General features: G+C 42.8%; 1 protein-coding gene across 1 annotated transcript; it reads right to left on the bottom strand.

The window, feature by feature from the left end:
* Positions 1–8,604: 8,604 nt before the first annotated feature.
* Positions 8,605–11,452, bottom strand: LOC139399622 (plexin A3-like). Its single transcript, XM_071144973.1, has 3 exons — positions 10,197–11,452; positions 8,817–8,999; positions 8,605–8,616 (listed from the first exon to the last, which is right to left on the bottom strand). The coding sequence occupies exons 1-3, from the start codon at positions 11,379–11,381 to the stop codon at positions 8,605–8,607; spliced, it is 1,380 nt and encodes a 459-aa protein (XP_071001074.1). The 5' UTR covers positions 11,382–11,452.
* Between the last annotated feature and the right edge of the window lie 288 nt (positions 11,453–11,740).

Raw genomic sequence — 11,740 nt, 5'->3', positions numbered from 1 at the left:
CACTTTACAAAGTGTAATGGAGCAGAATGTCTCGTTTATTATTTTCAAAACTAGTTAAATAGTTATTTTTACCCGGTAGGCACCTCCTGCAACTTAGCACAGATGAGATCAATTACACCGTAAACGAGAATCACTTGCCTCAAACATTTATTTGAATCCTAAATAATTAAGATCAGGCAATTGTTTATACTTTGAAGTGAAAAATGTATTTATAAAAAAGAAAAAAAATGGTCCTGTGCAGTTGGAAATCAAACACATTTTTATTTAATTTGAACTTATTTTAGAAGACATTGCTAATAGTGCGAAGTGTGAAGGTGTACATATATTTCACCGCAACTGTATGTAGTAAACATGGATGGAACTGAGACCTCTCGAAAAAGGCAGAGGAATCTCTAGTTAATGAATAGCTGGTTAGTGGTTAGTGTTTTTCAGGTTCAATACAAGATTCTCAGGATATAAAACCTGTCAGAAATTCACTTGATCCCTTGACCCTTGGAAAGGCTGATTGCTTAGCAATTTCTATGAATCACCAACCAACCGTATGTTTTGTGAGACGTTGCTTGAATTGCTCGACAACCTTGAAAATGTCAATGAAAAGCAGCACAAGTCCAGGAATTCTTTCTTCACCATAAGAACACCATCCAAACAGAATCAAAAGCCACAAAAAATCTAGAATGTATGCCATAGAAATATAACACACTTGGCACACTTCCACACGACAATGATCTGATAGAGATATTGTAGCAAAAGCTCTTCAGAACTCTCCCTTACATGTGAGTGGACAATCCAGCATCAACATTCCAGCATCAACATTCCAGCAGCAACACTCGAGCAGCAACACTCCAGCATCAACACTCCAGCATCAACACTCCAGCATCAACATTCCAGCATCAACACTCGAGCAGCAACACTCAAGCAGCAACACTCCAGCATCAACACTCCGCCATCAACATTCCGGCATCAACACTCGAGCAGCAACACTCAAGCATCAACACTCCAGCATCAACACTCCAGCAGCAACACTCAAGCATCAACACTCCAGCAGCAACACTCAAGCATCAACACTCCAGCAGCAACACTCAAGCATCAACACTCCAGCATCAACACTCCAGCATCAACACTCCAGCAGCAACACTCAAGCATCAACACTCCAGCAGCAACACTCAAGCATCAACACTCCAGCAGCAACACTCAAGCATCAACACTCCAGCAGCAACACTCAAGCATCAACACTCAAGCATCAACACTCCAGCAGCAACACTCAAGCATCAACACTCCAGCAGCAACACTCAAGCATCAACACTCCAGCAGCAACACTCAAGCATCAACACTCCAGCATCAACACTCCAGCAGCAACACTCCAGCAGCAACAACACATGGAGAACAATGGCCCCTGCTCTCCAGACCCAACATCACTCAGCCTTGTTCTGGACCGGGGGATTTATGGCAAACAGATTTCCCCACGATCAAACCTGCCGTGGGCTGGGACGGCTCGTAAATCTGGTCCCTGGCCTGCTTCACAGCCCATTCACCCAACACTGATTTATACTGCTGAATTAGCTTCCATTCCAATTTGAGGCTGACGCCACTCAGGACAGACGCAGGGAAAATAGAACAGGAGACATTGACTTGCCTAGTTAAATAAAGGTTACACACACACAGGGGTGCAGACCATGTCATACAGGTAACACCTGACCTGTACAGCTTGTCTACTGCTGTACATATAAACTGTTAGGGTAACCAATAGGATGGTCAGATCTTACTGACTGTCCTTTATGGGTGGTAATTGGCAGGGACCTCACGATACGATATTATCATGATACTTAAGTACCGATATGATATGTATGTAAAAAAAAAAATTACTTGGAGTCAAAGTATCAAGATAATATCGGCCAAAATAATATTGCAATATGTAAATGTATAGATTTTTCCCCCCATCACTACTGTGCTATGGATTGCCACTACAGTAAAATGTTGAATCTTAATAATATATTCAATATATTCTCAGCTTATGGCAGTATTTATCAGTCCCAGCTATTAAATATTTCCAGTATTATGAAAAGCCAACAACAAAACAAACTATTGCTTTAGCTTTAATATTAAAACAAATTATTATTAAAAACTGTCTTGGAAACTTGATTTGCATGAGTTCCCTTTGGAAGACGAGATAAGATGGCTATCATTCAAAAACTATAACAGTTTCACACACACACACACACACACACACACACACACACACACACACACACACACACACACACACACACACACACACGCTCGCACACACACACACACACACTCAGACACGCTCGCACACGCACACACAGAACACACACACACACACACATGCAGACACATACAGACACACACACACACACACACACACACACTCGGACACGCTCGCACACGCACACACAGGCACACACAGACACACGCACACACACACACACAGACACACGCACACACAGGCACACACGCACACACACACACAGACACACACACACAGACACACACACACACACAGACACACGCACACACACACACACAGACACACACACACAATAACATCAGCAGTGGCACCACACCAGCACAAGCAATAAAATACACCTGACAACCTTGGTCTCATACACAGCCTGTTGCTGAGTCAGATTATGTGATCCAGAAAGGCCTTTCCCTATTTCAGCAGAAATAGATGTGCATGATACCAACCAACCACTGCTATATTAACGCCACTGTGCTATCTACATTTCAATGATTTTTGCAAACCGTTGACTACATTACAGTTGTTTCAGCTGAATGCATCTTGCTCGGTGTCACAATAGTGTGTAATAGAATTAACAGAATCCCAAACAAGGACACAGCTGTTCATTACCTGCACAAGAGTGCAGGTGCGAAATCAAATCAATCGGATGCAATCATCGTTCACTCATAATTATAACCTTATAATTATGATGTCCCTTTGTGTTTGCCTCAAAGTATTATCTCAGAAATCAACACGAATACATTCAAAGCAGCGCTCAGCTCCGTTTTCACAACTTAAAATGATTATTCTTTTCATATTCTCAGTCAGACCTAACGCTGGTTCCTCTCTCCTACATATGCCACTGTGAAAGACATTGGTAGGGGACAGGAAATACTAGGGGCTCATGGGTAATTTCCGCATGGCTCCAGAAAGCGGCTTGTGTTCTCTGATCTCTTGCCAAAACAAACAAGCCATTCTGGGAGGAGATATGGTGTGATTATATAGCCTCCTCCTGCATTCTCTAGCTCCCTATTATGGCAGGTAGTCTAATACTCCACACTGGGCCACAACAATCTATCCCTCAGAGCAGCATTTCACCAGACAACAGTAAAAACATAACACCCACAGGATGAAACGTGTGCAATGTCCACTTTCTGTTAAGTGTAACTGTAATCTATTGGGTTTCTATTGAGATTGGGTTTAACAACAAAGCAGCCAGTGACTGGTGGGAATAAGACCTTTTTTAGATTGTGTGAATGTTTGACTTCCCTGTCAGGGCTTGGCCTCTGCAGTCTCCTGCTTCTTCTTTCACAATAATCCATGCACCACAACCACATAATCCACTCACAAATGAAATAAACCCCAATCCCTCCAACTGGGTTAGTAAATAATGCAAATGACAGTTTTTACACACCGAATGAATTAATGATGATGATCTGCATTAGAGGTCGACCGATTCATCGGAATGGCCGATTCATTAGGGCCGATTTCAAGTTTTCATAACAATCGGAAATCAGTATTTTTGGGAGCCGATTTTGCAGATTTAAAAATATATTTTTTTATACCTTTGTTTAACTAGGCAAGTCAGTTAAGAACACATTCTTATTTTCAATGACGGTTTAGTAACGGTGGGTTAACTGCCTTGTTTAGGGGCAGAAAAACAGATTTTCACCTTGTCGGCTCGGGGGATCTAATCTTGCAAACTTACAGTTAACTAGTCCAACGCTCTAACCACCTGCCTCTCATTGCACTCCACGAGGAGCCTGCCTGTTACGCGAATGCAGTAGAAGCCAAGTTGCTAGCTAGCATTAAACTTATCTTATAAAAAACAATCAATCAATCATAATCACTAGTTATAACTACACATGGTTGATGATATTACTCGTTTATCTAGTGTGTCCTGCGTTGCATATAATCGATGCAACGCTGGGGGATGATTTAACAAAAGCGCATTTGCAATCGTTGGACGACTGTTCCTAACCATAAACACCAATGCCTTTCTTAAAATCAATACACAGAAGTATATATTTTTAAACCTGCATATTTAGCTTAAAGAAATCCAGGTTAGCAGGCAATATTAACCAGGTGAATTTGTGTCATTTCTCTTCCGTTCATTGCACGTAGAGTCAGGGTATATGCAACAGTTTGGGCATCCTGGCTCATTGCGAACTAATTTGCCAGAATTTTACGTAATTATGACATAACATTGAAGGTTGTGCAATGTAACAAGAATATTTAGACTTAGGGATGCCACCCATCATTTCGAAATGATAGTTTCCGGATTCGACCATATTAATGACCAAAGGCTCGTATTTCTGTGTGTTATTATGTTATAATTAAGCAGCAGGCTCGTAAGCATTCATTCAAACAGCACTTTCGTGCGTTTTGCCAGCAGCTCTTCGCAAGCACCGCGCTGTTTTTGACTTCAAGCCTATCAGCCTAATGGCTGGTGTAACCGATGTGAAATGGCTAGCTAGTTAGCTGGGTGTGCGCTAATAGCGCTTCAAACGTCACTCGCTCTGAGACTTGGAGTAGTTATTCCCCTTGCTCTGCAAGGGCCGCGGCTTTTGTGGAGTGATGGGTAACGCTGCTTCGAGTGTGGCTGTTGTCGATGTGTTCCTGGTTCGAGCCCAGGTAGGGGGGAGGAGAGGGACGGAAGCTATAATGTTACACTGGCAATACTATAGTGCCTATAAGAACATCCCATAGTCAAAGGTACATGAAATACAAATGGTATAGAGATAAATAGTCCTATAAATACTATATTAACTACAACCTAAAACCTCTTACCTTGGAATATTGAAGTCTCATGTTAAAAGGAACCACCAACTTTCATATGTTCTCATGTTCTGAGCAAGGAACTGAAATGTTAGCTTTTTTACATGGCACATATTGCACTTTTACTTCTCCAACACTTTGTTTTTGCATTATTTAAACCAAATTGAACATGTTTCATTATTTATTTGAGGCTGAATGGATTTTTATTGATGTATTATATTAAGTTAAAATAAGTGTTCATTCAGTATGGTTGTAATTGTCATTATTACAAATAAATAAAAAAGCATCTTAAAAACTTGAGGTGGGATAATGCGCAGTTGAGATGATCCTAAATATCTCTCTGTATTATCAATGCAGATCTTTTAAACATATTAGGTACTGAATCATCTTGACAGATACTGTAATCAGTATGGGCTAAATACCCAAAACTTGGCTTGTAGACATAGCCTTGTGACCCAGTCATCTTAGCAACAAGCAAGAAGATGGGAGGTAGGGAATATATTGATACACGTATCAACAGGGGACCTCATAAATAATCGGAATAGAAAACAAAACACGACACTACTCTCCAAGGAGAAGACTTTCTAACCCATGCTTTTCAGTGTGTATGTGAGCACATTTTACTTTCTGCTCTGGGAATAGGATGGTAAGAACACAGAACTGGGGTGTAATTCATTTCTGTCCCAAGCATTATAATCACTGTGTCAAGTGAAAAGTAGCTAAGTCAGTCTCTACATCCTGCCCAAGATCTCATGGAATTTCTCTCATATGAAATGGTTAACTGGGACAGACCACCCATTTAACTTATACAAGGACCAGGGACTGAGGCATTTATAAGAGAATGATTATTGATTCCAATAAATTAAAAAAACACAATCTTACTGATTGTACTATAAAAATGTCTTCTCATCCAATCTCAGGCTTTTATTTCAAAGGCCGAGAAAGTAGACTAAATGACTTGATAGTCAAAGATAGGCAATAGCACACACTAGTTTGAATCTAATAGAACACTAGGGGAGGGATGATGTTTTGGAGTTGGCCGAGTAGGAAAGTGAGGGCATCAATTCTCAGCAGCACCATTTGGTATAATGTTATTGTTGTAAACAGTGGGCACAGAGGGCAGGGTGAGTCATGGGCTGTTTTTCTTTTCATAGAACATTGTGGGAGTAGACCATGATTCTCTCTGCTAGGGCGGCAAACTGCGTTCTCCTGTCCACAAAACCAATGGAGAGTGACTGAAATAGCATCAAATGTATCCCTCTCCAGGCATCGCCACATTCAGCGGGGTTATCATTATGTCAGAATGTCCAAAATTCTAGATGGCGTTCCAAGTCCTTCTAGATGGCGTTCCAAGTCCTTCTAGATGGTATTCCAAGTCCTTCTAGATGACGTTCCAAGTCCTTCTAGATGGCGTTCCAAGTCCTTCTAGATGGTATTCCAAGTCCTTCTAGATGGCGTTCCAAGTCCTTCTAGATGGCGTTCCAAGTCCTTCTAGATGGCGTTCCAAGTCCTTCTAGATGGCATTCCAAGTCCTTCTAGATGGTATTCCAAGTCCTTCTAGATGGTATTCCAAGTCCTTCTAGATTATATTCCAAGTCCTTCTAGATGGTGTTCCAAGTCCTTCTAGATGGTATTCCAAGTCCTTCTAGATGGTATTCCAAGTCCTTCTAGATGGTATTCCAAGTCCTTCTAGATGGCGTTCCAAGTCCTTCTAGATGGCGTTCCAAGTCCTTCTAGATGGCGTTCCAAGTCCTTCTAGATGGTATTCCAAGTCCTTCTAGATGGCGTTCCAGGTCCTTCTAGATGGTATTCCAAGTCCTTCTAGATGGTATTCCAAGTCCTTCTAGATGGTGTTCCAAGTCCTTCTAGATGGTATTCCAAGTCCTTCTAGATGGTATTCCAAGTCCTTCTAGATGGTATTCCAAGTCCTTCTAGATGGCGTTCCAAGTCCTTCTAGATGGTATTCCAAGTCCTTCTAGATGGTGTTCCAAGTCCTTCTAGATGGCGTTCCAAGTCCTTCTAGATGGCGTTCCAAGTCCTTCTAGATGGCGTTCGAAGTCCTTCTAGATGGCGTTCCAAGTCCTTCTAGATGGCGTTCCAAGTCCTTCTAGATGGTATTCCAAGTCCTTCTAGATGGCGTTCAAAGTCCTTCTAGATGGCGTTCCAAGTCCTTCTAGATGGTATTCCAAGTCCTTCTAGATGGCGTTCCAAGTCCTTCTAGATGGCATTCCAAGTCCTTCTAGATGGTATTCCAAGTCCTTCTAGATGGTATTCCAAGTCCTTCTAGATGGTATTCCAAGGTATTCCAAGTCCTTCTAGATGGTGTTCCAAGTCCTTCTAGATGGTATTCCAAGTCCTTCTAGATGGTATTCCAAGTCCTTCTAGATGGTATTCCAAGTCCTTCTAGATGGTATTCCAAGTCCTTCTAGATGGTATTCCAAGTCCTTCTAGATGGTATTCCAGTAACTGTTTTAACTTTTCACTGTCAGACAGTTATGAAAGGACAAAATCATTATAGTCTTTAAATGAATCCTAGAAGTCATTGGTTTGTGCTTATAACTAAAGATCTATTGCTGTGTACTCTACTACAACTCTGTCTCCACGCCAGTCTGAGGTTCACACACCGGATGGAAACCACAGATCCACATGAGGAGGTGTGATGAAAAATATCTAGTTTGGACACACCTACTCATTTAAGGGTTTTTATTATTTTATTATTTATTTTTACTATTTTTTACATTGTAGAATAATAGTGAAGACATCAAAACTATGAAATAACACATATGGAATCATGTAGTTGAGAGAATGCCAAGAGTGTGCAAAGCTGTCATTAAGGTAAAGGGTGGCTACTTTGAAGTATCCCAAATAAAACATATATTTTGATTAGTTTTAACACTTTTTTGGTTACTACATGATTCCATATGTGTTATTTCATAGTTTTGATGTCTTCACTATTATTCTACAATGTAGAAAATAGTAAAAAGAAAGAAAAACCCTTGAATGAGTAGATGTGTCCAAACGCTTGACTGATACTGTATAGAAATCAAAAAGTCTATAATGCATAACATGTTGAACTACAATGAATTCAACAGAGTAATAAGAAGGTAACATTTCTATAGAGTTGATGTCATAAGATCCCCTGATGTTACTTTGATCAGAAATGAAGTGCAACCCAGGTCAGTGGTATTCAAAAATAAATACATGTGGATTTTAAACATCATTCTGAGAAAACAAGTTTCCATTGAATATAAAGTACCCAGCATTTCAACCCTGAATGACTAACTGCTGATGTTCTTCATCTATTTTAAATGACTGAGCCGCGATGATAACATTGTGTCAACTCCCAGCAGAGCGGCAACCGAAAATAAATCCATTCAGAATAAGATGGAGGCTGAGCATATTCTACCGCCAACTCAAGTCAGGAAGGTCATATCTACACAACAACAAGTTCCTACCCAGAGAAATATAATTTATTTTCATAACTCTTTTATCGAGTCAACTGAGAAAAGACCCTCATGGCTTCCACTAGAAATATCACGGAATATTCAATCCTGTTTTTGACCAAAAAAGCATTCTGTACTGTATCATGCAATGTTCTACAAATATTGAATCACAGCGCAAAAGAAATCGGACAAAGTGGTTGGTGTTGGGTGAAATCCCATCTCTGCCTACAGCACCAGGGTTTCCCCCAGGCCTTCTTCACCTGGTATGGCTTCGTGTAGAGAATTGTAACACAGCTGCCAGGGAATAACTGATCGGCCCATTTGAACAGAAAGAATCAGAATGTCTCCCTTACCTTTTTGAGGCGTCCACTTCGGGTTCCCACAAACACCACGGAGTGATCTCCATAGGTGTAGGCTGTTACCGCTCCCATACCGTCCACGCCGTCGTCATAGAGAGGGGTCCCTTCTATCACCCGCAGACCCCCAAGAGGTTGGTTCAACACCAGCCCACAGAAGTCATCACCAATCTGCTTCGGCTGTAAAACAAAACGAGAAGGGGACAATGTTCAGAATGTATCAAGGTTTGGATCAAATGTAGCCTATTTAATCATTTAGGGCCTGGAATACACAAAACGCTAATAGAATTTGGCAAATTCACTACACCTCTAACATACATAAAGAAACATGAACATGTCATCAATTACTATGATAAGAAATGTAATAAAAAGCACCTGGTGAATTCTTGGCATGTATAGCGATTCAAAACATGCCGGTGTCAGAGGAACAAACGATTATTGTTGTTGAGCCTTTATGAAGGGTAACTATATCAAACAAGGCCTGTGCCAGAGTCTGGCACGCACACTCTCATGATGTGGGCAAGGGCTATTGCTGCGCATGAGAAGGGGCTAATGATGTCCATGAACCAGGCCATCCTCAAGAGCAGATTTGCATCAGCTACAGGGGGCCCTGTTGCTCCTAATAAAAACAAGCCCCCACTTCCTTATAGGACCCAGGTCAGATACTGATACTCGTAGTTCTCCTCTCCATCCGCCCAGCTCTGACCCAAAAACTAACGGGGTGCCATCAGCCATTAGGGCACAAGGAGGGAGGGAAATGTACCTTTATACACAGGCCTTGACCGAACATCTTATAAGTACAGTTTTGGCAGAAGCTCTTCAACTGTTCTTGATTTAAATCCTTGAGAGAGGTGCCCTTATAAAGATACATCCGTTTAAATACCGTGCCTGCTGCACAGTATTTACATGGATCACTACTTCACTGTATGTTTCACGAGTTGCCTCACAGTACAGTGATATGACTGGAGTCAGCTTCATAGGAGAAAACCCTCCATCCACATAAACTGCTCTGTCTTACGGTTTATCCCGGATAACGTTTACTGGAATATAAATTCTTCCATTTTTATCAAACATAGTATAGATCAGCTGTGACTTTTCATGTTGTATAGTCACTGGAAATATGATTCTGGATGTAAAAAGACCAAAGCGTCATAAGGTGGAGACTGGCTAAGATATCCTATGCCTAGAACGTGTTTACAAGCCTGTTGAATGTTTCAATATATTCATGGAGAATTTGGGCTATTGAAGTTAATGAGGTATGGATGAAATATGAATGCAAACCCAGCAGAATATTGCCTGCTCTGGGGCTGGGGCCTGAGGCAGGATAGAAGTACTTGATTTGAGCGGAACTACTGAAATGAAATGGTGATGACTCACCGTGTTGATGCAGGGGAGCTCCTTGTTGAGCAGCCAGGGCAGGGACAGCTTGCCCTCCCCACGGTAACACGACTTGATCCTCTCCCTCATAGCCAGGTTGATCTGATGCAGGGTAAGTAGACACAGGACTGTTTCCCGAGGCGGGTTGGCCTGGTTCTTCTGGCCCTGGGAGAACACGACAAACAGCACATCCTCGTCCTCAGACAGCCCCAAGGCCTGGGCCAGCATCCGACCTGGACGGTGCTTGTAGGCGGACTGGACCAGCCGGTACTCCACACCTTCCTTGGTGCAGCCCAGGGGGAACTCCACGTAAGAGTAGAACTCAGTGTCGTTGGAACACATCCGCACTATCTTGGAGGTGAAGAACTTTTCACCGGTGGCATCCATCTGGGTGAGCTGTGTGTCCAGCTGCAACGTCAAGAAATAGATGTAGGTACGGCTGGAGAATCCATACACGTAGTAAATGTCAAACGCCGGGTAGAGGGACAGGGTGTCGGAGGGTATCTTGATTTGTGATGACACAAACTCATCCTGGTAGACCAGACTGAACATGTTAACACTCTCTTCATCAGTGACCAGTTTACGGCTGGACAGGGTAGGGAAATACTCTGACTTGCCATCGATGGCTGCCCCAATGAACAGCCGGCTGCCCCCCTTCTTCTCATTCTTCCACTTCCCTTCTGTACTGTCAACCACCACTCCCGCCATGCCGTCAGCCTCCCTGGCTCCAGAGAGGTAGTGCTCCTTGCGGTGATGGGGCTCTCCCAGCTTGAAGAGGTCCTCCAGTCGCAGGAACTGACACACTCCCTGCCAGATGCTTCCACATGCTACCAGGCGGTTGCCAGCGTAATCAACCAGCAGCAACTTGTTGACGTTGTCAGAGGACTCCAGTTTATGTGCACAGGCTCGGACGCTGGGAGGGGGGTAACATTTGGCGTTGTCATCCACGGGGCCAGTCATGTGTGAACGCAGCTCTGTTAGGTTAGCAGACAGCTTGAAGATGCGGTTCACTGCTCCCACATAGACCTCTCCCGTCCGGCTGTGCACTGTGAGATGAGTCAGGCTGGTGTCTGTGACCCTGTAGGTGCCTGTCTCAGGGGGGAGCTCGGTCGGGACCATGGGGAATGTATTGTTAGTCCCAGAGTGGAGAAAAAGGACAAATACCACCAGCCATTTGGGTGTCATGATGGAGATCTTTTGGTGGTGGGAGAATAGAGCTCGTCACGTGAGCTTATTGCAGTCCTTTGTCTGTCTCAGTTCAGTGGTTCATGTCTGAAATGAAAAAGATATGTTGGTTAGGATGGATTGCAGTATTGAATACATGAGTAAGTAGTGTCCCCTCAAAGTAGATGGAGAAAAATCTCGTTCAATTTTCATCACTTTTCAGTGTCCCCCTCCCCCCACCACCAACTCCTGACTGTAGTCGATTTTGAGATATTAATGACTAAATGTGCAAGTCAGCCACTGACACAGCTGTGAGTGTGAGGGAGGTTTGGGGGAGTGTATTGATTATAGGGCTGGTGCCAGGGCTTGTCTGTCCCACT

Source organism: Oncorhynchus clarkii, unplaced genomic scaffold, assembly GCF_045791955.1.
Source record: "Oncorhynchus clarkii lewisi isolate Uvic-CL-2024 unplaced genomic scaffold, UVic_Ocla_1.0 unplaced_contig_8293_pilon_pilon, whole genome shotgun sequence".
In the NCBI taxonomy this organism is placed as follows: domain Eukaryota; kingdom Metazoa; phylum Chordata; class Actinopteri; order Salmoniformes; family Salmonidae; genus Oncorhynchus; species Oncorhynchus clarkii.
This window is presented reverse-complemented; position numbering and strand designations above follow the sequence as displayed.

Bases quoted from the DNA above. Each gene is read 5' to 3' on its own strand.
- LOC139399622 (XM_071144973.1), bottom strand. From the start codon at position 11,381: ATGACACCCAAATGGCTGGTGGTATTTGTCCTTTTTCTCCACTCTGGG. The intron at 9,000-10,196 runs GTGAGTCATCAC...TTTGTTTTACAG, and splicing joins AGCTCCCCTGCATCAACACG to CCGAAGCAGATTGGTGATGA.